We start from the raw sequence: 27,839 nt of genomic DNA, 5'->3' as shown, positions 1-27,839 counted from the left end.
ATCAGGTTGCAGATTACTGGTGAATTATTAATTCCTATAGATTATCATGAATTAGTCTGGACGCGTTGTGGTGTGAGGGAGAGACAAACACTTTCACAGAAACAGGTATGTGTGACTTCTGGCTTTATGATCTGAGCTTTATTGGCCTTTAAACACTATTTTGAATAATGAATAGATGCAGAGGATTAAATGGCCACTTTAGTTATTTGTGTGTGATGGTTGGAGACTGCGAAGTAAATGTGTTTTTATGATTGATGTTCAAACAGTAGGTGAAATTATATGTGCTGTTCAACCCTAAATGATGCTTGACTGATCTGATGTTAAAGTCTAGTTGTTGTTGTTGTTGTTGTGTTTTGCTGTAAAAGCTTGTACTTTTTACTGTTTTGAAAGCTTGCTTGTATAGTATTAGAGTTTAGCCACTGAAATTTATTGTGCACTTAACAATAACACTAAAAACAGTCCACAGCTGCACATCCAAGGCTCAAACTTCTGTTTATATGCCGCAGGAAAACGTTGATATTTTAGAGGATGTATCTGATGCAGCCGGTCATTAGAGACAAAAAGGAGCAATATGAGCCGTCTTTTACAGAAGTTGGTGAAGGTGTCTTGGCAACAGGCGATTGGTGATGTGTTCAAAGCACATGTTACAAAACAGAATAACAGTTATAAATGGCAAGTAAACGGGTCTGGATCTTATTGATTAATAAGGCAGGTGTGATGCATTATTCACAGATGGTTTAACTTCAGAACAATCAATGATTCAATGATGGATTATAAGACTGAAGATGAAACCATGAAATTAAATTATAATTTAAATGTGTATTATAAAAACGCACAATTACAAAAGGTACTTTTGCTGGTGCTACTATCTCAAGCGACTCCCTGAAGGACACAGTGAAGGACATCTGTGCTGCATATTTGAACGTCTCCACAGTATAGGTATATCCATCTAACATCTACCTGGATGCCATCGCTCAACCTGCATGCACAACAATTCATAAATCTGTCCTCACGTGTGAGTTGCCACAGCTCCTGAGGGTTAAACATCATTCACATTTTTTTTTTTCCACATCAATCTGCCGATCTCCTCCAAAACAAAAACGACTTTCCTCCCTCAGGGTCACACGCCCGCCGTGATGCATAACACGTTTAAGACAAGTGGAGCAGTCGCCAGATCGTACACAAACATTCCTCTCCATCATGTTTATCTCCATCATTTTCTGGTAATTTTCCAAAAGAAATAGAATGCATGTATCCCAACATGGCAATATGAGTTCCTAATCTATCATGTCTCAGCTGTTTTGACACTCAGTGCTTTGTATCGTTGGTCTTACATGTTGTATTTGGTCACAGAAACATCACTTGTAGACTTAAAGGGTTATTTATATCTGGCTTTTGTATCGCTGTTGATCATTAGTCCTCATAACCGTTTTTTATAAGCTGAACATACATAAATCACCTTATAGAAGACTTTACTTTATAACCATTTCACAAAACAGTTTGTGTGGAGATGTGGTGCCGGTTCACTGCTCATTCACGACGGCACTTGTCAAGTTAATCTCTGTCCAATCCAATTGATCTGGAGGAGATTGCACTTCTTAGTGGGCAGTGACTAGGTCCCTGTGGAGAGGGCTAATTCAGTGCCTCTGTGAAATGCCACTTGTTGCCCGTCCCCTTGAGGAAGCAAATGCTGTTGCTATCAGTGTTGTTATATTATGATCACTAGAGACTCTTTAGCTGTAAATCTTTCTCAGCCCTGATGAGTCAGAAGAAAATAACACTTGCCATGTGAGTAGAGTACCGTCATCTCCACCTACAGCTGTCTGCTTTGTTTTTGCTTTGATTTCTCCTACTTTAAACCTGTTAAGTGGCTCCCTTGGCGGATATAGTCGTTTCACTGAGCTCAATGAGAAGGCCTTCGGGAATGAATGCATTCATCTGTGCTATACATACACAGCTTTCCGCATTTCATAGTTTATATTTTAATAACTTGCTTCTCTGTGACGTTAACTGGGAGACAATGTGTTTTTCTTTCTTGCTGCGACAATGTAAAAGTCTGTCTGGTCTGCAATGAGGCTCAACTGTTGATTTACTCACAAGAAGCTTTCTTTCTGTAGAACAAAGTATTAGGTATTAGAAAGGGATTAACATTTCTTTTAGTTTGTATTAAGTTTCCGCTCACTACAGAAGTATTTCAAGCATGAATTCATTTTTTATTTTGGTCGTTGATATGAAAACATTTTATATTTAGTTTTTTCCACCTGGGATTGTGTTTATCCTCTAGGCGGTCACTATATGGATTGTATCCTTATAAGTCCAGCATGATTGGCATGGAGAACCTGGGCGATCCATCAGGTAACTGGGACATAGTGGAGACCATTGGTAAAGGAACGTATGGCAAAGTCTACAGAGTGACCAACAAGAAGGATGGGAGTCAGGCAGCAGTGAAAGTGCTGGACCCGATCAACGTAAGTCAGATAAAAGCTGTTAAGGCTGACTGATATATTGTATTATGATATGTATTGTATTATATATAGTGTACTGATAGCTAACTAAAAAAGATAATTTGGATGAGCTGCAACGCTTAAGATAGCACAAGAACCATCACCTTGCAGAACTCACAAGCTGGTCAAACTAACCCTAAATGTAGTGGGAGAAGAAAGTACTCTAAAGTACTGTAGTTTATGTAATCCAGAAAGCATCCAGAAACTCAGTCATTCAGTTATTTAATGCAGTGGTTTCCAACAGTTTTGACTTAAATTGACTATGACTACCCGCCATCAAGGGTTGCAAGACAACAACAAAAAAAGTATACATTTTTATTTGAGGCCAGAATAAGAAAAAGTATACACATATACATGGTGCTCAGAGGATGAATTCTCATGACTTTGGTGACCCCCTGACTTTTCATCTAGCGCCACCAGCAGGTCAAAATTTTTATTTGTTCATTACTTTCCTTCGGCCTTAGCTGTGCTTTGTGTAATTAGTAAATGTTAGCATGCTAACACTCTAAACTAAAATTGAACATGGTAAACATTATACCTGCTAAACATTAGCATGTTAGCATTGTCATGGGAAGCATGTTAGCATGCTGACATTAGCATAGCTGTGCTTAAGTACAGCTTTACAGAGTCACTTGCATGGCAGTAGAGTTGTTTCCTGCTTTACTAGCTTGATAATTGTCTTGTGAACACATGTTGCTGCATAAGTAGTTTCTAGCTACATGTGACGTGAAGTGAAGTATCTAGATTTGCCACTGGTTATCTCACAGTTTTAAGGCTACAGGGAAACAGAAGCAGAAGACAGCTTTTTCATTAGTGCAGAGTCACTTAAAAAAAGTCACCTAAAAATCATAACACTTAACACCTCTCTGTAACTAAGACCGTTCTCAAGAAGCGTCCTTTACTTACCTGTAACTGCTTTAATTGCGCCTGTACCTTGTTCATTGTCTAATATTCTGTTCTCTTTATGACTGACCATGTATGCTCAGCAAACCTACCCTGTATGAATGAATTTTACATGAAAATAAAAAGAACACTGATCTGACATCCCCCTGTGCCTCCCTGCTGTACTTTTGTATTGTTACTGTTGGTGAGGAAGTACTTCAACCATTAATTTTGACAGCTTTTTCATGACTGCAACAACTCATAATATTGTGACAGAAGAAAAAAAAAAGCAAAGACTAAAACTATTGTGTTTTTCTTTATAACTATGTGACTTGTCTCAGCATGCGAGCCATTCAAACAGAGTAAGTTGCCAGCACTTTTTCCTCCTCTCCATCTTGATGCAGTTGTACTTGTACTTGCTCCAGTGATATATATCAACGTCTCCCCTTTTCATTCACTTCCTGTCATGTTACGTCTAACACACCCTACCAGAAAGTGTAGCTCCTGCATTGGCTGTATCCTCTCTGTATATCCGTTCATTTCTCTGTGCGATAAGGACGCTGTAGCCTCTGCATTGGCACCTTATTGTGCTAGTGAGGCTTGGTCTGAGGCATTCCCGTGATTGTGTCAATGGAACAATCGCCATCCTGGCAGTGCTATCCACAATGATGCTTCCCTGATGGCCATGAAGATGAAGCTGCCCCCTCTCTCATCTCTCTCCCTGATTAGACTGCTGACGCTATCGCTCAGACATCCAGGAAGAGAAATTCTGCTGCTCTGACTGTTGCTCTTCCCCTCCTCTGAGATTTACTTTGATAGAAAATCGCTTCCAGAAATAGTTTAGCACCCGGTCTCGTCCCTTCCTTACTGTTACTGAGTTTATAACCCTATCTTTAGGAGTCTAATTATAGTCAACCTATTACTTTTCTGCTGTGTTTCAGAATGAAACACAACCTGAAATATTTAGGAAGAAATGTTTTTATTATCTTTCACCCTGTTATTTGCATAGCTACATCTCTGGCAGTTCTAACTTTGCCTGTTTTCTGTTGCTGTTTTAAAGGATGTGGACGAGGAGATTGAGGCAGAATACAACATCTTGAGGTCCTTGTCCAACCATCCTAATGTAGTGAAGTTTTTTGGCATGTTCTACAAGTCAGACAACTTATCAGGTGGACAACTTTGGCTGGTACTTGAGGTGAGCTCTTTTTAATGTCTCTGTGTCACTGCAGGCCCTGGATCAAGGTTTACCGTTTTTTCCAGATGCGTCTTTGCCTTGCATCCTTACTTTGATATTATAAGTGTGCCAGTGCTTTTTTTTCGCTGTTGTTATTTCACTGAGAATAATAGTTTGACATTTTGAAAAGTACAAGTATTTGATTTCTTGCCGAGAGTTAGATGAGAAGATCGATACCACTCTCATGTCTGTACATTAAGCATGAAGCTACGGCCAGCAGCTGGTCATCTTAGCTTAGCATAAAAACTTAGCTTAGCTTAGCATATTGATCTTCTCATCGAGCTAACTCTTGGCAAGAGATGTTTGATGATTATTTCTTAAAATGTCCAACTATTCCTGGTACCTTGTGGAGTTATTGACTACTATAGTGGTGTTATGGTAGCCTGGTTCCAGATCTCTGAACCACTTCTTTGATTTGTTCAGCTAATCAAAGGGGTCTGGTGTTGTGCCCATTAAAGGCTGTTTGGTTAGAGAAACAATTGACCTGTCAGAAGCAGAATGGGTACATCACTTGCTCCTGATTGGTTTGGCCAAAGCAAAACAAAATACCCCCCCAACAAGAAATCGGCATGAACATGAACACAATGTCAGGCTGAATAAATTAAGTAAAACAAAATGGGTGTTCAGTCTGATAATTAGGCTAGCTATAGAGAGCAATGTTGATGAGCTCTACTAGTAAACGCACGAGCATGCGGGTAACGCATTACTTTTTGGCAACTGCAGAGGGCAGTAGTGCAAATATGTAGCATGAAAGTTATAACAAACAGGGAAGAAGAAAAAAAAACAGGTGAAACACCTGTTTGCCCTAAACAATGCCTAATGAAAGTGACATTTACCTCAAAGACTGGCCATGTCTGAAGTGGTAGAGCTATTTGACATCCAGCAATGTGCTAGCAAATGGCGGGAAAGAAGAAGAAGAAAACTGCAAGCCAGTGTATGAGGATTTAAACTATTCAGGTTTCAAAATATTTTAAAAATCAGCTTTGCAAATGTCTGTATACACATAATGTGTTTTGGTGAGTAACACTGAATGTAAACAACTTTGATTGTTTACAAGACAACTCCACGGGGTGCCTTTAATTCTTGCTTGTCATCCCCATCCAAAGACTGCACTTTTGTGTCTGTGAGCCCAAAAATGTTTAAAACTCTGAAAACTTAAGTAGCAGCTTGTGAAGCCCTTTAATAGTTTTAAAATGGGCCTCAGTTTGTCACAGCAACCCACCTACATGAATGTTGATGCTATCACGCTGCCATGTGATGCTACACTGCTTCCTCCAACTTGTATGTGTGTGTGTGTGTGTGTGGGCTAGCTCTCCCCATGAATCATAATCTAGAGTGGTGAGTGATGGACGAGTCACTGGAGTTTCTCTGTCTCCCTCCCAGCTGTGCAACGGCGGCTCTGTCACAGAACTCATCAAAGGCCTGCTCATCCGAGGCCAGCGTCTGCAGGAGCCCGTTATCTCATACATCTTATACAGTGCCCTCTTGGTAAGATGGCCTGCTGCAAAGCTGCTAATGTTAGGGAGGAGGTGGGATGCAAACATGCAGAGAGCATGCTGAGGATTTATTTTCAGCAGGGGAAGTGTGGCGGGAGGTAATGAATGTCTCTCCTTCTGAACAGCTGTGGGAGTTCTTTTATATAGTTTGTACCGCTCAACCTTTGATGCATCATATACTCATTTGTACTAATGACAGACTAATAATACGATTGTGATTCACCTTGTGTTTTCTGTCCTCTAACTTAAAAGGGTCTTCAGCATTTGCACAACAACCGGATTATCCATCGTGACGTCAAAGGCAACAACATCCTCCTGACAACTGAGGGAGGAGTCAAACTGGTTGACTTTGGTAATGGTCTTTGAAAGAGGCAATTTAGCCAATTCACGGATAGCTAGAAAGAGACAAATGCATCAAGGTCTGAGAATTGTCTCTCAGCTTTATCTTTTCTCTGAAGTGCATTGTTGGATGAACGAGTCCATTTTGGCATTTGACTGATCTGTGGGAAGTGAGAGCAGCACATCCCTGCGACATTGTTTGTCAAGGTGCACACAAGCAAAAATAATGTGCTCCACACTTTAGTCCCTTGCTCACCATAACATCTTTTTATTTCATGGACCGTAGCCTTAACCCGAGGCTATTATTGCTCATTTAAATAGCATTATTTGATCCTTTGCATATTAAAAGAAAGCTGCTATGGCAAATGACTTGGAGTCACCCCTAGGCATGTTTATGTCCTTTGTGTCATGGAGATGAAGTGGACTCATGCTGATAAAAATCTGTCCTACATAATTTGAAATGATTATAGGCCTTTATTATTACTGCTTGGCAGGTTGCCACACTAAATTATATACCAGGATTTATTGATTCATTCAAACATTTAGATTCTATCGTAAATTCTATATTTATTCAAATTCACACTGATAAACATACTAAGATCTACATTTTGATTATTATAAGAAGTAATTGAATGTTATTTTCATTTATTTTTTTTAGGTGTTTCTGCTCAACTGACCAGCGCACGATTGCGGAGGAACACGTCGGTCGGGACTCCGTTTTGGATGGCACCTGAGGTCAGAGTCCACGCTTCAGTTAACACAGCAGTAAAATACCACACGTTTTAGTGCCTAATGGAACATTTTAAATGAGCAAAGTCTGTTATGTGTGTCACAAAGAGAGAGGGAGAGAGGCTCAGTTATTTCTGTGGGACTCTCCCCTGTGTCATTGTGTATTCCCCTCCACGGGTGCAGCTCTTGAGGTCGCCTCAAGGTTAATAGCTGGGAGTCTGTGGCCCCTCGGCTTACTCCTTGGCAGAAATGAGGTGCGGTGATTGGGCTGGTAGGGAGGGACCTCAGGGGCAATTAGAATAAACTCAGCTATAAAATGTGGTGTCAGTTATAATTATTGACCGTTACCACTGGCAACTGACCCGACCTACCTTTCAGTGTTTAAATAGTCCATAAATATAGATGTTTGTAACTCTGCCAGATTTTAGGCACTAAGTAAGAAAGTGCTATAACAAGGAAGTAAAATCCAGCTTTATGATCCTTTTGAACATAATTTTCTTTAAATTATTACTCAATATCTCAAGAATGTGACACAATGTTCAGGCAAAAAGTACATTAATCTCACCTCACTGGCAGATTTGTCTGGATTTTAGTCTGAATGAGTTGTTCAGATGGTCACTGTTGTGTCACATTGCCAGGTCATCGCCTGCGAACAGCAGTATGACTACTCGTACGACGCCCGCTGTGATGTGTGGTCGCTCGGCATCACAGCCATCGAGCTGGCAGACGGAGATCCCCCGCTGGCTGAGATGCATCCAGTTAAAGCCCTCTTCAAGATCCCTCGGTGAGTCCACTAGAGGGCGCTCCCACCACACAGCTGGAGGCTGCCCACACAAGGACACTCAAATACTGCTTTCCATTATGTCGGAGCACAATGGCAAACTGAATTTGACAGTAGAGGTGATGAAAAGAAAAGGCAGTGGCTTTCTTGATGAATGGATGTTATTTTTATTATGACATATTTAGCAAATGAGGGGTTAAACTTTTATGTTTTTTGGTTTGATCCATGTTTCTTGTTGCCATTGCATTTTCATGTTTTCAATCAGAAAGGCATCTGCTGAATAATCAGTGTTTAAAATTTTCACCATCAAAAAATGTAGTTGTGTTACCTTAAGATTAATGCAGTGATTCAATCTGTAAAAATATTCACTGCTGGAGACAGTGTGTGCCTGATGATCATTTGAGAGCTTAGTGGCTACACGCGGTTGACCTTTTGTTATCAGCACAATCGCGCAATTATCTCTCAGTTAGGTAGAGATATGCCCTTCTGATTGCAATTTGCATTGGTGATTAGCTCCATTCACATTGAGATGAGGCTGTCACCTCCTCCCCGTCACAATGTTATCTCCTCCCTGCCAAGCCAGAGGAGGAGCAGGGATGGCTTGTGTGGCAGGAATTATGGCGCTAACGCAGCATTTCATCAGCACCAAATTCAACCAGAATTTAAAATAATTACAAGAGCAAGGAGGAGGATGCTGAGTAAAGTGAATGCTGCTAATTCAGAATTAGGTTTTTCTCCTTCTTCTTATAACACGTCATCTTGTTAGGAATAGATGTAGTTTAGGGATTGTGTGTCTGGGAAATGTTTAAAAAAGCAACCTGGAACTGGATGAGTGGTTTCTGTCAAGTAGCAAGCACATTTCAAACAGTCGCCATAATAAGAGAGGGCATATGCATTTCACTTGTCAATGTCCAATCCTATTTCATTACTGCAGACTGAACACTCTTTGACTTTGGGGATAACAAGGATGTTGATAGAATTGGACGTATATCTTTAACTGACATTCCTCCGTCTCCGTTCCAATCAAAATAGATATTTTGCCCTTTTGGTATGAAGTGGGACCTTAAAGGCTTGGCGGTTGCGGTATAAATCACAGCAAAATGTGTTGAAGCATGAAATGATTCTGTTAACGTGTCATTTATCTCAAATATATTTTCCCATCACTGCGGCATGTCAGAATAAAATCACGAGGAAACGTGGTGTAAATTATGGCCCCTGTATGAATTACTTTCTAAATAGGGAAATGTGTTTCACCTTTGGGTCTTTAGTGGCGGTGAGAGTGATTCATGACGAAATCAGAGAGATTCATTCTCACTAGTTTTGACGATTGCAAAGTTGTAGATTTTCTCTATTTGATACGTCACAAACCATTACCAGAGGGGCCTTTCCTGAAGTATTGTCCTTGGGTAGTACGTGTTTTATGAAACCGTACAAGCACTAAAACATCCAATAAGCATTTTCATCACTCTGATATTTTACAGTTGTGCCCAGTAACGTGTTTCCAGGCTAAAGGATTCACTGTCACGTAGTTAATCTTGTGTGTATCATCCACCTTATCATCCCTCCTCAATGAAGCACATCTAGATAGTAAACAAGAAATATATAATACACAAGATATTATTCAATATTGAAGAAAATTACCCCCCAGTTGTGGTTCATGTTGTACATTTTCTTATATGTCCGAGTAGCGTGTAGTCAACCTTCTCTCATGGTGCTATTTCACCTGAGCGTGATGCTGTTTGTCTCTTTTCTTTCTTTTTTTGAGAACACCACCGTAAGCTTTCACTGGACAGTCTCTCTTGTCAAGCTAAAGATTTAATGGCTCCTGGTGAGGACCAAATAAACACTCGCTGCTATCACCACTTTGACTACAGGGGCTAGCAGCAGATAGCCATTATGTCACAGTTTTGGTTGTGCTACAGGAAAAACCTGCACAGGTGGAAATGATTCTCGTCCCAGCAGGCTATAAACGATAAGAAGAGCTCTGATGTCTGTCAGAGGGGACGCTGATGAGCTCCATGAATTAGGGTCACCTTGGTGCGTCGTCTGTTTGTGCTTCAGAAATATCTGATACTTGATGAGTTGTGACATACCGTCAATCAACACATATGTTCAAAGATCATTCTGCTAGTTTTTGTAGCTTCAGTTTTAATTTTAAGTTGAAACCAAGGCTTTTGTTATGATTACAAGTAATTGAGAGTGTTATAGTGCGTTTGACAGATATGTGATGTCCATGGTGACCATGAATGAAGGTAATGGAGCATGTCAGAGGGTAAAGTTGTAAAATCATCAACTGCTAAATTAATTACCGATACTCAAGACAAAGAGGGTCTGTGATATTTAATATGCGGAAAGGTTAATTGCTTGCGCTGATGCTCTCTATGCTGTAGAGCGTTAGAGTGTCCACGTAAAGTCAAACCAAAGTCTGTGTAAAATGTGTTGTAAAGGTCAGAGGCAATTGGCAAAGACGTCCAAGGTTGTGTTTATTCTGCCAGATCCTTGTAGATATTAGCCACGTATTTAACAGTACAGTATATCTGTTTGAGTGGAGACCAGAACGAACGAGACGGAGGACAGAAGTAAATGATGGCCTGTCACAGGCAACAAAGGCTAATCAAATCATGAGGCTCGGGGAGAGAGATCCAGACCAGTGTGCTGTAAGAGACAGCTCTTCATGGAAAAAGCCCGAGTTAAAATCTGTGGAGCAGAACAGCCAAGGGTGATATCAATGCAGTTTCTGACACAGAATGAAATCTTTCAAGAGGTGAAAAATCAAGTTTGGAGTGACCTTAAGTTACCTGTGTGTTATTTGTGTTTTGTATAATATGTTAAATCCATGCATTACTGGACTATATTGATAGTAAAATCCAATATATATATAATCCAATTTGTCTAATTTTAGACTAATTGTTGACCTGATGATGGTGCTAGGTGAAAAGAAAAGTAAATCCTTATAAACATATCACATTTTATGAATACCTGGACCACAATTTCATTACAATCCATCCAATAGTTGCCAAGATATTTCACTCAACACCACAAATTTCCACCTCATGGTGGCGCTAGAGGAAAGGTCAGGTGCTTTACACGTATTTGTGGATAATTTCTCTGAGAGCCTTTCGCAAAGCCATTGCTCAAAAACCCTTTATTCATCAGCAACAGTGAAACATTTCACTTCTGGATGATTCTGATTGATAACTTGTCGACTTTTCAGTCTGTCACACGAGAGTGTCAGAAATATTGCTGAGTTGGAAACTGTGTGTAGCCTGCCAGTGTTTCTCTCAACAAACTGCTCGTTGTTACTGCGAAAACCAGCCATCGTTTAAAAGAACTCACATGACTTTGATTGTCTACTTTGCCATTTTATGTAATAAAAAAAAGGCTGTTTGGATGGAGTGATGTAACCAGTCACCTTCATGTGACAGATTCCCTATTATCAGACACTGATGCAGTCTTGACCCCTGACAAGAGATCTTTGGCTGGTTGGATGATTTTCCAATCATGAGAAAAAGCATTAACATCTCTATCTTTGATGCCGTTATTTTACTGCTCTGTGTGGTGTCCAGGACTGCAGCATTTAGAGATGTGGCAGCCAAAGACATGATAAATGTAGCAGTAGTTCTCCGTGTTCATGCATGTATGCGCAAAGAAGTGCTGGTGCTCTGGCTGCGGTGATGGATGAGCTGAAATTTTAAGCGGGTAGTCCATTCGCTGAATAAGTCTTTATTTTGGACCCTTTACTCATTCTCTGTAACGCCTGTATAAAGGCCACTGTGTTTCTGCTTTAAGACACTGATCCCCTCTAACAGTATGTTTTTCAACCAAATGCGTGAATCTTTTAGTTATAATGAATCTTCAGTGATTTATTTGTACAATTTAAAGGACATCACTGCTCACTTCTTATTCTCCCCCAATGTCAACAGCATAACTTCCCAATTATCCTTCATAACTTTGCTGGTTTGCCTGTTGTTTTGGTAATTTAATCACCTTCAGAGACTTCATGTTATGGCTTAATGTCCATATTGTGGACTTTGATGATGATGATAATTATACTGATTCAAACCCTTTACAGCGTTTGTTTCAGGGGTGAATGGAAAGATTTTAAGTGAGTCTGAAGAGAGGTTGCTGAATACAGTGTCGCACAGCAGAAGAATTTCTTGAATGAAAAATAACAATGTTTTACATCATAAGGGAAATGGAAATTCTGCATATGAAGAATCCTTTTCAAATATTTCAATGGCCTGATTTTTGTCTTCCTTCATGGCTTAGTTACAGCCGTCAAGTGCTGTTGACACCTCTGTGATTTTGCCTCAATCCACTCTGAGGAACGTCTTGACAGTACAAGCTCTGCCTGGACCTAGATTTGAATAAGCCATTTGTGTTTACAATATGAGCCAGCACTCTCACAAATACTGAAAGAAAAAATTGCCTGAATTTGCTAAGCACAATGAGCGCACTTGACAGTGGTATCAGCAGTATGCTGCTATATTGACTTTGTAATGTATAAGCAGTATGGTACAACATCAAGGCGAGAACGTGTCTTCAGGCTCATATTAGAGGTTGCATTGAAGCAGTCAGTTACTGGCTTTGATCTGCACTTTGGAAAGGATTGCCTGTCTGAATCCTTATCAAAGACTCGACTAACTTAGTGCTGCGGAAAATGACAAATTTTGTACCCCAACATCATCCCCTCCATTCCAAAAGAAGAGAAAAATATGTCAAAAATGTTGTGTAATGTGTAGCTGCCTCTACCTCTGGTTTGTTTGTGATAAACAAAATGAAACAGTTTTCATTTTTTAAATCCAAATTCATGTGTTTTTTTCCGCTTTCACTCATTGAGATTTCGTATTCTAACATCTGTCTGACAGCTTTGTGAAACAACACGTGTGTAGTAATTAACACAGTTAATAAACGTCTCGACCAGGTCTGTCACTGCTTGCCTGACAGTGACAAAAGGCTCAGCCTCCAGCTGTCAGACTGGCAGCTCCCTGTGAAGATGACTGTACTCTGGCCCATCCAGCCTTGGCTCCTCATACAGACCTGCCTCCTGTCATCATGCGCACTTGAAAAGTGTTAGCCTCATTATAGATGGCCTCCGTAAATGCTGCTGACAGAGGTATAACTAGCTCCCATAACTTTTGGCTCCCATTGGCAGATGCTTGCTGCCAGACAGTGGAGGAGCTGTTATCATTTGTCACTTTTTCTGTGGCTGCCACAGACCTGGACCCCGACCAGCTCGTCCTCGAACCAAAAAACTCTCACAGGAGTCTGACGGTCACACTCTGCCTGCCAGTGATCATTTGTCAGCTAAGTCAGGAGACAAGCTCAAAGGCTTTAATATTCTGCGACGATCATGATGTCATCTGAATGTTTTTAATAAAGTCACTGTTTCATGCGAATTTTATGCTGACTTTTGTGTGTGTGATTTTTTTTCAGAAATCCCTCCCCTACATTACGAAATCCAGAGCAGTGGTGCAGAAGTTTTTGCCATTTCATCGGCCAGTAAGTGTCCTCTGACTTCAACCTGTCAGCCTTTGTCCTCTTTTGTTTTCATACTCTTTGGAAAAGCAGTTATTTCCCAAAAAGGGTTGTGTAAGCAGCACAGTAGACAGCAACACTTACTGTTGAGCCCGACCTCTTGTGAAGATCTGAGGCAGATATTTTAGAATAACGATAAATCGGCCGATATTTGTTTATTTATTTTTACATAGACATAACATAACCCTTTTTGGGTAAGAATACCTCAAATGTTGTTCATTAAGAGTTTGTTTTGTTAATAAATAATGATATGGTAAGATATGTGTGGTGCAGATGAAGTGGTTGAGTGGGATGGTTTAGGGATGGAGTAGGAGGAAAGATCTGCATTTATATTTACTTTATTTGCATAATGTAATACAGTATTTCAGCCTATGTTCACAAGGTAAATTCAAGTGAACTAAGAAAATAATCAAAAAGTATACTGTATGTCTGGAGCAGAATATTTAACGTAAACAAAAAACTACAAATAAAAGTCTATTAAACATGAAATAACAAAGGTAAACATCAAATGTACATAAAAATGCAACTTGTAAATAATTTATTGCTGCAATTTGCTTTCTTTTACGCAATGTCAGTATGTCACTATTAATAACATGTCAGTGTCGCCACGGTCAATGATATGTGATAACAAAAAATACATGATACACAATTTATACTATTTTAACAGAGTGCTGTTAATATATAGTATAGGACTTAGATGATAAACATTCATATTACTTTCTTGGTATCGTTTATATGAGCCGCTACTCCATATGACAATTTAAAAAAGGTATACAGAATTTGTCCAGTGTGAAATGATAAAACATAAATGGAGATAACATTTTTTAAATCAGGAACAGCTGAACATTAGCTGTAGGACATTGTCAGCAGGTGGGAATGTGCATGTAAACATGGAGGGAATTGAAATTGATATTTTATCGCCAGATTCTATCTTCCCTCTTGTCTCTCTGTTCATTGACTTTCATTTGTGTAAATCTGCCACAGAGGAACAAACTAATTCACCTGAGTTATCAGTTCTATCTGAGGCCCAGATAACTTATCATTTCCTCCACTGTGCAAAGCTAATAATGTCGGGGGTGGCCTGTAATGGTTGCTCAGAATATACAACCTTAATATCTACTGGGCAGAGGTGTGTGAGTCTGAGCCATAATGAGAAAATAAAATTCAATTATTTGTGTAGGCATGGTTTCCAGCTAACATTTATGTTGGAGGTTTGCAGTGAAATGCAATAACTGAAAAGGAGTAATTGAAAAAACAAACAGACCATCTGCCTTGACGGCCTTTTTTGTGTCACTCGAGTTATTGATTGGTCTCAGCATATCGTCCCTTAAACCAGCCAACACAGTAGAAGCAGTGATGCTAGTTTTTATACTTTTTACAACTGTAATTGCAAAGGTTTTCATTGGATTCTTTTTGCATTGCAGCTCTGTAATCTGGGTTAATGGATTGTGTGATATCATATCAGAAATAATCTCCTCAAACAAAGCCCAGCAGAGTTCAATGTGGGGAGGCTGGACAATGTTATCAAGCTCTGCAGGCTGTTTGTGAAGCCTTTTCAGCCCCGTTAGGCCTGTGTGTGCGTGTGTGTGTGTGTGTGTGTATGTGTGTGTGTGTGTGTGTGTGTGTGTGTGTGTGTGACTGAGGTGTGTGTGTGTGGGGCGGGGGGGGGGGTTCAGGATAATAAATCCATCACCAGTGTCTGCACTTGTGCAGCCAAAGAGCTGACTTCTGTGACAAAGTGGCCTGCCGCTCGGCATCCCGGCAGCACAGCCCTGCTAATAGCAGCAACCTCTGCTTAATGTCCTGACGCTAATGAATTCATGGAATTAACTTTCAGAGCTGAACAAACTGATAAAAGAAACAGAATTTCAGTGTAGATTAGGTGGTAGGAATTAGATAGCTGTTTTTCTCCTATCTTGCCTCTGTCTGCAGTCGTTGGTGTTGTAGTGCTCAAACACACACAGACACACACATCCAGAAAGTTGAAAGTCTTTAGCTGAACAAGTAATTGAACAGTAGAAATGTGGGTTGTTGATGGATGCATCGCTGCGTTCAGGTGGGGATTTCAAGGCCTCTAATTTCAAAGTTTTTGTCACACAATATATCAGAATATGTCAGAAATGAAAGCCAGGTTTGTTCTCCTGGGTGTGTGCTGCTTCATGGTCAATATTTTGCAACCATTTGTATCTGCAGCTAACTGATGCTGAATTGTAGCTGTGGGGCCCGTATCACAAAGTGCCATCACGTATTGGCAAACACTGCACATCACAGATAGGACTCACTGCTGTGCCCCAGCAGGGCTTGTTTGGACTCGGGGGCCATGGTGATAGTGACCATGTGGTACTCAGACAGAGAACGACAGATTAGTGACCCAGACTTTAAAACACTTGCAAGGAGCTCCCTGCTGCTGTGAGTGTCTGATCCAGACAAATCAGCTGTCTGCAATGTTCAGGTGATTGTACAGTTTCTCCTCGGCTGTTTAATTCACTCTCATTTGAAGATTGAAAAAAACTAGTAGATAATGTGTGAGGCTTTGTCTGTCTGAGGTGTTAAATGTTGCTTTATATTTTTTTTGTGATTGTAAGGTGTTTGATAAAGGATTTTGAGGCACGTCCATCTGTGACCCACCTCCTGGAGCATCCCTTCATCCATCAGGCCCACGGCAAAGATGTGGCACTCCAACAGCAGTTAGCTGCTCTCATCCAGGAGCAGCAAGAAGCGGGCTGCAAAACCAAAACCAAGTAAGTCCCTTGATGTTTCATTCTAAAATTGCCAGTGCAGAATAAATAATGTGCTGCAATGACAAAGCTGTTTGCTTCATATGTGTGCTGTCATTGGAGATCTCTGTTGCAGCGGATGGGCATTGACTGAGTGGTGGTATTCTTTCTGTCCAGTAGGGGGCAGGGTCTCATCTTCTTACACTTTGAAATGATGATGAGCCCCAGTAATGGACATTCCAGTGTGTGATTAAAAGGAAGTTAGGGTAGGGGAGTGTGACTAATTCAGAAGGAGTGATTGTGCTGACTAACCTTACATTAATAAATGCCATTTAGGCCAGTGGATGTGGCAGCCGTCTGATGGGGAGTCCTTAGCACAAAGCACTTCCACACCCGTGTGATTAAACCAATGATGGAGTAAATATACTGTTCAAGATTGATTTACTTCTGAAAATAGGAGACTTTTTCAACTGTGCTGATTTCTTTTTGCTTGGTTTTGAATGAGCTAATCGGTTTTATTTACAGATTGTAATAGCAGCTACTATACAAGATTCTTATGTTTTGTCTAGATAGCTAGATAAATGTACATGTAAAGACAGAGAGGGTGATTTCATGAGGTTTTATCCTAAAATGTGTCATGATGAATAGTTCACAGAGACACTCTCATGGCAGTGAATGACAGAGCAGAAAGTCTCCTGTTGTTTACTGGAGAAATACTGACTTTGGCAATGCTTAATCTTCATTATAAAGGAGTTCGCTGAACCTGCCCTTGACTGAGAGTCTTGATGTTGTGCCAGCTCTGTTTACTCCCGAGAGTGTGCAGAGTCGGTGCCTGAGCCTGATCCCGAATTCCTGTCCACAGTGAAAGTGGATAATGGGATTAGGAGCTTGTAGGGCGAGAACTGGGCTCGCCTGGTTTAGTCTCTCATGCCACAGATCAGCACACAATGACTCCAGATAAGAATAAAGACATAGAGAACTTAAAAGTAGCTGCCGTAGGTGGAATAGTGTGATTTACTTCAAAGCAGCAGAGAGGTAGATGCTGGAGGTCTCAAGTCCTTCTCTAAAGGGACGTGATGACAAGTATTCACTTCAGAGGGACCACATATGGAGCATGTGACTTTATTTCTGCACCGTTGCATTTACACTATATTCAGAATACAGAATGAATACAAAGAAACAATTCTTAACCTGAAGCTTGAATATTTTTGTTAATGTTATGATTATCTATAATCTATAATAAATTATAGATATAGATAATCTATAATAGATTATAGATACGTCTTGTGAATGAGATATTTTATTGTTTGTGCAGTTTTGAGGATTGAGAAGCAACCAGAAGTGTTTGGATGCTTTGTCAATAGCTTTCATTTAAAGGACAAGGCTGGTGTTTTTCAATTTTTTTCCTCAATCGTCAACAAATCCCATGAAAAGACCAAAACCAAGAATTTGTTAGTCTTACTCACTACTTTCTGACTTCCCTACTCTGTGGCACTTAGCCCAAAGTCTATTTGTTCCCACTAAAGACATAAATCTTTAAAAACAGCTGACAGGGCATTGTAATTTTTAGCAAACATCATTCAAAAAGGAGTAAATAGTGCGATTGTTGTGGACTATTTTCAGTTATTAATACACAATTGGTGCACCAACTCTTCTTAAGTTTTAATATTTAGACCCAGTAACTGCCTGGTGTAACTGTTGCCTAGCTAGCTGAGCTAACTGTCAAAGCTAACAGTAGCTTGTTAATATACGACCCGTTTAGATTGAAGAGGTAATATGGAATATAGTCGATATATCTGACCTGACATTTGATTAAAATGCTGTTTAATAAAAACACAAAACAAAAAAACAATGCAATTTACCTCAAATTACAAATGTTACGCCAATAAAGTTAATTTAAAGATCATTGGTTAGGTTAGCATATAGAATACTCGTAACTCTGAGACATAACTCTCCATCTATGCATATTTAAGTAAAATAAAGTCCGACCCACAATTGCAAAGAATTGTCAGTTAACTTAAATACTTAAACTTAAATATCACAAGACCCCCTTAAACTGTTATTTTTTGCCAGTTACGTTCCAGTGACTTCCTGTTACATAAGCTAATTGATAGCTTTTCAGTGGAAGGCGGTACAAATATTTCCGAGCAACAAATTTACATATTACTATAGCCTTTATTGGTGCAACTCAATTTAGTGAATGACTTGAAACGAGGTAACAGTTACTAATTTAGGAAGGACAAACTTCCCACTCCTGGCGGATATTGACAGCATCAGGACGCTGTATGTGGAACTGACTCACTGATGTGTTATTGATAATCTTTTGACAACAATGGAGCTCTATGACAGAGGAATACACAGACAGTATATGTTAGGATCAATTCAGTGTAGGTTTTGGTCTTTTCATGGGATTTAATGACTGTAGAATATCACAAACATATAATATAAATTGTCCACTGTGCTTTGGAGCCTACTGTATGTATGTACACACATGTACAGTATATAGACACATAAAGCAGTTGGCACTCAGAGACACAGCTCTCTTTTGCTGTCTTTCACACACTCTCTGGTGTCCCCTGAGTCCCGTGGAGGCAGCTGGCTCTGTGTTGACCTCTGCCCGCCGGGGCTCATTGGAGAGTGATAGGTCAAAACACAGATGAAGTGCAATCACAGCCTGTGATAATGGGAGCTGTGTCCCCTGGGAGAGCTTTAAGGGCTTTACACAAACCATGGAAGTGACTGGCTCTTACATCCAGCCAGTCAAACTACTGTTTCTCATGTGGTGGTCACTTTACAGCTTTCTGAGGCATTATCATGTCTTTGGCTTCATACAGGCACGAGAGGATCAATACTCGTAAAACCCTCATAATAGAGAGCTGTCCTGATGATGATCTGGTAAACCTGGAGTTCTTAGATGAGGTAAGATTTAATGTGTTTATCTCATCATGCATTGATCGGTCCAAGGTACAATCTTGTTGATGCTATGTGTGTTTTTTTGTCTTTTCTGCAGGAGATAATAATCAGCCATCTCCAGAAGAGGTACGATGAGCTGCAGGTGTACACTTACGTTGGTGACATCCTCATCGCTCTGAATCCTTTCCAGAATCTCAGCATCTACTCTCCCCAGGTTGGTTGAGGAGCAGTCACACAAATGTTCCCAGTAGTTTCCCAGTCACAATGGAAATGCTTTTCAGTAAATTAGTCAGTGTTTATTTTGAATATTAAAGCAGTTGAAAACCTGATTAAAAAACAAATACAAAAATCTGGCATAAAATCTGATTTTAAAAATACAATTTTCAGCAGAAACGGGATGGCAATGTCAGTTGGTCAGTCGGTCAGTCGGTCCACCACTTTGGTCCAGACTGAAATATCTCAACGACTATTTAATGGATTCTCATGAAATTTGGTACAGACATTCATGATCCTCTCTTGAATTGTAAAAACTTGTGATCCCTCGCCATCATCAGGTCACAATTTCAGTTCGTACATTACTTTTGTTTATGACCAAATACCTGTGAAACTCATCAGCCTCAGCTGTACTTTGTGTTTAGTACTAATTAGCAAATATTAGCATGCTAACATGCTAAACTAAAAGGGTGAACATGGTAAACGTTTTACCTGCTAAAAATCGGCATGTTGACATGCTGAAATTAGCATTTAGCTCAAAGCACCGCTGTAAGTACAGCCTCACAGAGCTTCTAGCAAGGCTGGCTTTTGTAAAAAGCTTGGAGATGAGTCAGTGTTTGTTGGAAATATTAAAAACAGGTGAAAATCTGATTTGAGAAATTATAACAATACAAAAATCCAAGTTGAGTTTTTCTGTTAAAACTGAACATGATGTGCCTTGTTCATGTATGTGCCTTCTCTTAGTTCTCTAAGCTGTACCACGGCGTGAAGCGAGCTGACAACCCTCCGCACATCTTTGCTACTGCAGATGCAGCCTACCAAGGCATGGTGACGTTCTGCAAAGACCAGGTATTCTACAGAAAAATCATTTGATTAGTGGAAACATCCAACCCTGTTGATGTAACATTGATACAATGATGATGAAAATCTTCGAATAAAATCATATTAAACAATGTTTATTTGAGAGAGTTGAATGCACTTTGGACAAAAGTGTCTATCTTGAAAAAGAGATTTAATTCTCTGCAAGACTTCTACCTGGTTGAATAAAGGAAAATTGTTTGTAATATTCCTTGCTTGATGTTTTACTCACTAGATTTGTTTCCCTTTGTTTTAGTGTATCATAATCAGTGGGGAGAGCGGTGCAGGGAAAACAGAGAGCGCTCATTTGATTGTTCAACATCTTACCTTCTTGGGAAAGGTATAGTAGCAGTGTGGTCATCCTCATTGTTAACTGTGTTAATGCTACTCTAAACTTTCTTGAAATGATGCCATAGTTTATTAAAGAAACGTGTTGTTGCTCTCAGGCAAACAATCGGACACTGCGTGAGAAGATCTTGCAGGTGAACCCCCTTGTAGAGGCCTTTGGAAACGCCTGCACAGCCATCAACGACAACTCCAGCCGCTTTGGCAAATACCTGGAGATGAAGTTCACACCCACTGGAGCGGTCATCGGGGCCAAGATATCCGAGTACCTGCTGGAGAAGTCGAGGGTCATCAAACAGGCTGTGTATGTGCTGCTCAGGCTTGGTCTGACTGGAGTTCCCTTTGTCATACTCTGACTACTACTTTGATTTCTTTCAGGGGGGAGAAAAACTTCCACATATTTTATTACATATACGCAGGGCTTTACCACCAAGACAAGCTGAAGACTTACAGCCTACCAGGCAGGACGCCTCCCAGGTTTGACATGTTTATAGTATTCCTGCCATCTTTCCCTTCCCATCATGGGGATTAACACTGATGGTCATAATGTGCATCTGCAGGTATATTGACAGTCAGCACTGCAAAGTGATGCAAGACATCGTCTCCAGCAAACTGTACAAGGAGCAGTTTGACGCAATTCAGGAGTGTTTCCGAAATATCGGCTTCACTGAAGAGGTACTTTGATGCACGATCTAATATAGTATATATAGAGTATTTGGTTCTCTACTATAATAAAGTACTGTAATATTTGTATTTTTCCCCCTCTTTTTTTAGGAGGTCAACTCTGTTTACAGAATTCTTTCAGCCATTTTGAACACTGGCAATATTGAATTTGCTGCCATCACATCCCAACACCAGACTGATAAGAGTGAAGTTCCTAACTCGGAGGCCTTAGAGAACGGTGAGATACAATACATCAGGCAATGTGTGTTGTCATGCTCAGCGATACTCTTCTTTTAGCCAAAGAAACAGGTCGGTTTAATGGTGTCCCTGAAGAGCAGAGAGTTTGTTGTGTGATTTAGATGCGATTAATAAAAGGAGGCTATTTTATGTTTTATTCCTCCTTGTGCGATGATTTAAGGACTGCACTCTGTAGTAAAATGTCCTCCTTTTTTCTGGGCGGATGAATTTTAAACGACTTGAGTTGTGTTTTAATAAGGGAACCTTTTTGAGAAATGCATTCACAGAGCTTATGTTTTTTATATTTTGTGACATATGATGTTTCATTGTGGCAACAGTATATTGGATGTAATATAAGCCTTTGTGGGCACTTTTATGTACATTACACACACTAAACAATGAATCAATCATATCTTGTTACCCAGAAAATAGGGGAACTTTTTTCTGTAATTCCAAAAGCACAGAACCCTAACCATTTACATAAAGCATGTAAAGGAGCCAAGACATCCACAGTAAAAGGCTTATTTTTATGCTAATGATAAAGGCAGATGAGCTCTTGATTATCATACTGATTAACTCTCTCGTCTTTTCTCTCAGCTGCGTCTCTCCTCAGCATCGGCCCTGAGGAGCTCCAGGAGGCGCTGACCTCCCAGTGTGTGGTCACCAGGGGCGAGACCATCATCCGCACCAACACCGTGGACAAAGCCACCGACGTCCGAGACGCCATGTCCAAGGCTTTGTACGGACGCCTCTTCAGCTGGATTGTCAACCGCATCAACTCCCTGCTGCAGCCTGACATGAATATCTGGTGAGTGTGTGCCGGTGATGAACATCTGTGTGGACGTTCGCTGTTACTCTCTCCTCTTCGACTATCTTGAGCGATCACACAGAGTTTCTGCAAAGCTCCGATGACCTTTATGGAAGTCTGTAGAGGTAGATGCAAACATGCAGAGGAGAATATCAATGGGCAAGCACAAGACAAGAAAAAGGAGAGCAAAAAAAAAGTTTTAATAAATTTTTGATACAGAGTTGCGTGCAGAGAAAATAATGTTCAGATGATTAAACAGACTTCAGAGAGACTGCAAAGAGGCTGTTCATTGATCCAAAAGAATTCCTTCATAAATATGAGCGTCGACTGTCAAGGAGTCGTCTTTCAGAGATGTACAAAAGCCAGAGTTCCTGTCTGCATTCCAGTCATCTTTGCCGTTTCCTTATTGCTATTAATAACCCGGTAGCACTGGCTAGAGGTGACCTCTACAGACAGTGGGTAATGACTGATCATGAAAAGTATCAGCTCTAAGCACTGAATATGAAATGCAGGGTCTTACGTCTTGTTGAAATCAGTATTGTTTGTGCAGATATTGGAAATGACTCGAGGTTAAATCAATAGAGACTGAAATAAAACCATTTAAGAAGCTCTGACTTTTCTGAAAGCTGATGTTTATGATTTCTCATCAGACTACTAGGCCGTCCAGACCAGATTCAGTATTTGGGTTGAACTTGGATTATCATTAAAGTTTTATCAATTAATACGCCTGCTGGGGATTCGCTTGTTCCGTCACACAGAAGAATAAGTTTGTTTGTCCCCTTTTCCTCCTTTGAAGTGCCGCAGAGAGCGGCATGAATGTGGGAATCCTGGACATCTTTGGATTTGAAAACTTCAAGAAGAACTCGTTTGAACAACTGTGCATCAACATCGCCAACGAGCAGATCCAGTTTTACTTCAACCAGCACATATTTGCCCTCGAACAGGTGAGTTTGACACAGAGAGAGAGAGAGAGGTTATTGATGGTATGTGTGAATGCATCATGCTTTTGATGTCACTGTAATGAAAGCATCCACAAAGCGACACTCCTCTGCAATAAAAGATATTGAGCAAAACAAATCCCCCTCGCAGTTATGGAAATCAGTCATTTTAATATTATTTGCGTGTTTTCACATCCATCAGGGCAGAGATGCTCTCAACATGAACATTTTGCTTTTAGCCAGGCTGTGATGTGTAAAGGATTGTTTATACTGTTGGGCACCACTAAATGACTCTCTTAATTGATTTAATGAAGTTGTTTACCCTGAAGAAGTCTTTATTTTCCTTGATGGAAATGAATAGACATTAATCAAGAACCATTTTGCCATAATGCCTTTTAGTGTGTGTGTGTGTGTTAACTTTGCAACAGTCCTTATCAAAGGAAAAAACAAGGTAAGGCAGGGCTATTTTATTTATGTAGCACTTTTTATTACAAGTAAACTCAATCTCTTACATTTAAATGCAGACAGCAACACATGTACAGAAGAATACACTTAATAAAATACAAACAAGGTCATTTATTGAGGCAGGATTTCGCACATAAAAACTGATAATACTCCCTGCTCATTCATTTACACTTTCCAGCACTCTCCAGCACAGGGACTGTGGAAATTGAAAGCTACACTTAACATTTACACATTAATTACAACAGCGAGCATTGAAAATAAGGCCTTTAAGCCTGTTGAAAAGTTTCTCTTCTACAAACAAGTGCGAGCTGCCCCTGATGAAGGGCTGGTGCTCCGTGTATTTGGTGTAGATGTCTTCAGTCTCGCTGTACACAGACACTGATTATTCTGAGTTAATGACTTAAACATGAGGACGGTTTAGATCCATTGGTTCCACTTTATTAGTAAAATATATATTTAAACCAAGTTTTTGATCTGAATTTAAATAGATGCAATAATATGATATGACTCTGGGTTATTTGCAAAGTGAAATAAATTATGAATAAGTAAGTGGCTCTATTTGTTAGTTCAGAGCTGTTCTGTTTTATGCATTCAGTAAAAGACTCTATTATGCTGTAAACTTCAGCCATAGACACACACACACACACACACAGCCGGCTGCAGCTGTTTGGTTTTGTTGATTAGAAACTCTTTTTTTTCCCCCACACAAATTCACAAATCATATTTAGCCCAGATTGTTTAATTGGGTCATTTAGAGAAATCATTAACTAGATTGTTCTACATTCACTGGTCCTAATTAGATGGAATACCAGAGCGAGGGGGTTGATGCCAGCCTGGTTGAGTACGAGGACAACAGGCCCATCCTGGACATGTTCCTGCAGAAGCCCATGGGTCTGCTGTCCCTGCTGGACGAGGAGAGCCGCTTCCCGCAGGCAACGGACCAGACCTTAGTGGGTAAGCCTGGAGCTACTCCTGCAACATGCTCGGACACCAAACAAACAAAAATCGTGATTAACGAGTAGAAGAGGTCAGAGGTGACTGTTTGAATGTAGCTGCAGCTCTTGTCTCACAGTTTATATACTTTAACACTTTCCTACCTGTGCTGCTTAAAGCATCTTTTTGTATCTTTCTCATTTCTTGCCTGCAGATAAAGTTGAGGACAATTTGCGCTGCAAGTACTTCTGGATACCAAAGCGTGTGGAGCTTTGTTTTGGGATTCAGCATTATGCAGGAAAGGTGTGAGTCTTTTGATGTGTGCAAGAAATAACCTTCTGCCCTGTTTGTTGCTGTGATAAGAGTGGAGATTTAGACATTTATTAACAAGAGTTAAAATGGAAGGTGAGCTAAAGTAAAACTCTTTCTATAAACTAATTCATTCAGATCCTGCTCAAATTTGAATTACGTCTTGAATATTCAAGATTAGGCTGGGCTGTAATTAATTGTTAATGTTTATCAACTGTCAGTGACGATATGATCATATTAATTAATGATTCCAAGCAAACTGTAATTAGAAGTATAACAAAATTAGTCTGACATTTTTGCATTTCATGTGTGAAGCAATTTTTGCTGATTTCTGTAATGTAGAACAGTTAAACATAGTTCATAGGCCTTTGTTTCTTGACTTGTCATAGTGGGAAAACCACAGGTGTTACTATTAACATTAATAATTGCTCTGTTCTATTCAAGTGTCCCAGTATGTCATGACAGTGAGCCAGCATGCACAATACCAGGAGCCTGAAACTGAAGCAGATAAATGGAATTCAGCCATAATTAATTTTATTTTCTAAACCTTCTGTGACAGGTCAAAATGTCTTCTGGCCTCTTGCATTAAACATCATTTTAATTCTATATTTTGACCTAATTTCATGACATACATTGATATCAGAAAAATCTAATGATACTAGTTTCATCTATATTGCCCGGCCCTACATTAGACAAATCAGATTGGCTCCTAAAAATCTGAATAACATTTAGACTGTTTATGTCTGATGTCCTACTCGACAGGTAATGTACAACGTGAATGGATTTTTGGAGAAGAACAGAGACACTCTTCCTGCAGACATCGTCGTGGTTCTGAGAACATCAGAGAACAAACTTTTGCAGCAGCTGTTTTCCAGCCCGTTAACTAAAACAGGTATGCTATGATTTAGGCCTCAATGAAAAACATAGCAACGTAGAGCCTCTCAGCCACTGACAGGAACATTATTCTACCGCTAACCACAATGGAAATGGAAAGTTTTCTTTGAGACAAACTATTGTTAACAAAGGCCGGGTTCTGACTGTATTACTCTGTGAATTGTGCTGGTGTCTACTGCTTCCATAAACGTTCAGGTAAGTGGGTTTCTTAAAGACGCGGCTCCCAGGCATCTCCTGGTCCCCCTTCATTTCAAGCCTCTGTGTGCCGTGCTCGGATAAATCTGCAGTCTCCATTATCTCTTGAGAGGCTCAGCGCTCTGCACGGCGCTCTGTTTTTATTTTCACTAAGCTGTCCCTCTTGGTTTCCCACTGCTGAATGCTATCTACAGATTGTGGGTGCAGTGGGATATTTTTATGATAAGGTTTCTAAATACCCAGGGGATGAAGAAATAGTATTTAGAGAACACAAAAGCAACTCTTCCCACCTCTTTTCTGTTGGTTAAATGAAGGTAGAGTAATGTGCCCGTCATTAGCTGCTGCTGAGGCCTCCTGGTCACTTGACTTAGCTGAAATGCTAATAGATGTGTTAAATTATCAGATTCCCACTTCCTTCTTTATTTCAGCTAAGCCACATTATGTGATTCACTTCCTTTTTAGCGACCTGTAAATGCCTGCTTTCAGTCCCAGTGGCATTAAAAGGAGCTTCAATTCACAAAAGGCACCTTAGCTGAGACTCCAGTAGAAATCTGTGCGATGTGTCTGTAAACTTCAATTGCAGGTTGTGCACAAGGGAGCCTTCAGCCACTTCCTTTCTGCAATTAACGGCTTCAGAGGAGTACACTCTATAAAAACAAATTCAGGGAACACTTCATTTCAGGGCACAAAGGCACTGAATGGATACTAAGATGTGCTGTAATGTTTACTGCTGCTGACATAGTGTCAGTTTGGTCTAAAAGCTTCTTGATTTCCTTTTTGTTCCACTGCGCTTTTGTCTGTCCTGCCGTTCAGACTGCTGGATCAGGTTAATGTGATGATTTGTCACACAAATAAACTGTTAATGTGTTTGTGAAATTTGAGCCATTTTATCCTGAAAAGCTCCACCAAAGCTCACAGTAATTCATTTAAAGGCAGTGTGGCTACAATATGCTCACAGTCAACTCTCTCTCGCTCTGTTATTTCTTTGGAGTTGGAGGTCCAATTTTCTTATTGCACTTTGTGAAACTGCAGATCATCTCATTAGATAAAAGCTATGAAACACTCTGCACCGGCTTATCAGTCCAGAAAAGATGGAGCGCCGTTTAAACTGAGATACAGTATAGCATAAGAAAATTATAAATCTATTCTTCAGGGTAAAAATTGTGGGGGGATTTAATTTGCATTTTACTTCACATTATAGATTCACTGTTATCTGTGAAATTACCATTATCTGGGGGGATCTGATGGAAATCTGTTTTACACCAGGGTGGTTTCACACTGTGGGTCGCCTCCTCACAGTGTCACCACTAGGGGACACCCTCGTAGACCTGCAGCCTGTGACACTGTGATGGAAGTAAAATAAAGGATCTGGGGTGTCAAACTACACACAAACATGCAGTGAATGTTAATGTTTCTGCTGGTACACATATCGAACTGCAGTGATACAGAAACAACTCCTCTAAACCAGATAATTTCCCTCTACATTATATTTAAAACACAGTCCACATTTCTGCAATATTTCAGTAGACTATCCATTTATTCCGCACACCAGATTGAGATGTGATGGTCTGAGCTTCGAAGCAGTTCATGTTTGGAGAACAGTAGGAAACTAGGAGGGCCCCAGAAAGTAAAAAGCTCCCAGGCGGTGAATAGCGAGGCCACTTGAGCCCTGCAGAATGTGGGTCCTTGAGGCTTGGACATGTGGTGGTGTTTTGTCGGAGGAAATGGGATGTATTTGCATGGACAAATTCATCAGAGCCAGGGCCTTTCCCAGATCAGGGGGATCACAGTGTTTGAATTGGCTGGGCTCAGTAGGGCCTACCAGGGCCTGGGCAGCCTGCGGTCACA

At 40.2% G+C, this 27,839-nt stretch overlaps 1 protein-coding gene across 1 annotated transcript in view; it reads left to right on the top strand.

The window, feature by feature from the left end:
• The first annotated feature begins 1,759 nt into the window (after nt 1–1,759).
• myo3b (myosin IIIB) overlaps nt 1,760–27,839 on the top strand; it is a 50,853-nt gene continuing 24,773 nt past the window's right edge. The window contains exons 1-23 of the mRNA XM_070914528.1: nt 1,760–1,788; nt 2,285–2,468; nt 3,728–3,748; nt 4,447–4,581; nt 6,004–6,108; nt 6,369–6,468; nt 7,114–7,190; nt 7,823–7,968; nt 13,402–13,467; nt 16,089–16,244; nt 19,055–19,139; nt 19,231–19,347; nt 20,091–20,195; nt 20,461–20,544; nt 20,651–20,853; nt 20,928–21,026; nt 21,110–21,224; nt 21,324–21,450; nt 22,047–22,257; nt 23,054–23,201; nt 24,461–24,614; nt 24,808–24,896; nt 25,665–25,794. Of these exons, the coding sequence (XP_070770629.1) occupies nt 1,760–1,788; nt 2,285–2,468; nt 3,728–3,748; nt 4,447–4,581; nt 6,004–6,108; nt 6,369–6,468; nt 7,114–7,190; nt 7,823–7,968; nt 13,402–13,467; nt 16,089–16,244; nt 19,055–19,139; nt 19,231–19,347; nt 20,091–20,195; nt 20,461–20,544; nt 20,651–20,853; nt 20,928–21,026; nt 21,110–21,224; nt 21,324–21,450; nt 22,047–22,257; nt 23,054–23,201; nt 24,461–24,614; nt 24,808–24,896; nt 25,665–25,794 (2,686 nt within the window). The remainder of the gene's footprint in view (nt 1,789–2,284; nt 2,469–3,727; nt 3,749–4,446; nt 4,582–6,003; nt 6,109–6,368; nt 6,469–7,113; nt 7,191–7,822; nt 7,969–13,401; nt 13,468–16,088; nt 16,245–19,054; nt 19,140–19,230; nt 19,348–20,090; nt 20,196–20,460; nt 20,545–20,650; nt 20,854–20,927; nt 21,027–21,109; nt 21,225–21,323; nt 21,451–22,046; nt 22,258–23,053; nt 23,202–24,460; nt 24,615–24,807; nt 24,897–25,664; nt 25,795–27,839) is intronic.

The sequence above is a fragment of the Enoplosus armatus genome, chromosome 11, assembly GCF_043641665.1.
Source record: "Enoplosus armatus isolate fEnoArm2 chromosome 11, fEnoArm2.hap1, whole genome shotgun sequence".
Lineage (NCBI taxonomy): Eukaryota > Metazoa > Chordata > Actinopteri > Centrarchiformes > Enoplosidae > Enoplosus > Enoplosus armatus.
Note: the sequence above shows the minus strand (reverse complement) of the source record. Positions and strands in the feature narration are given on the sequence as shown.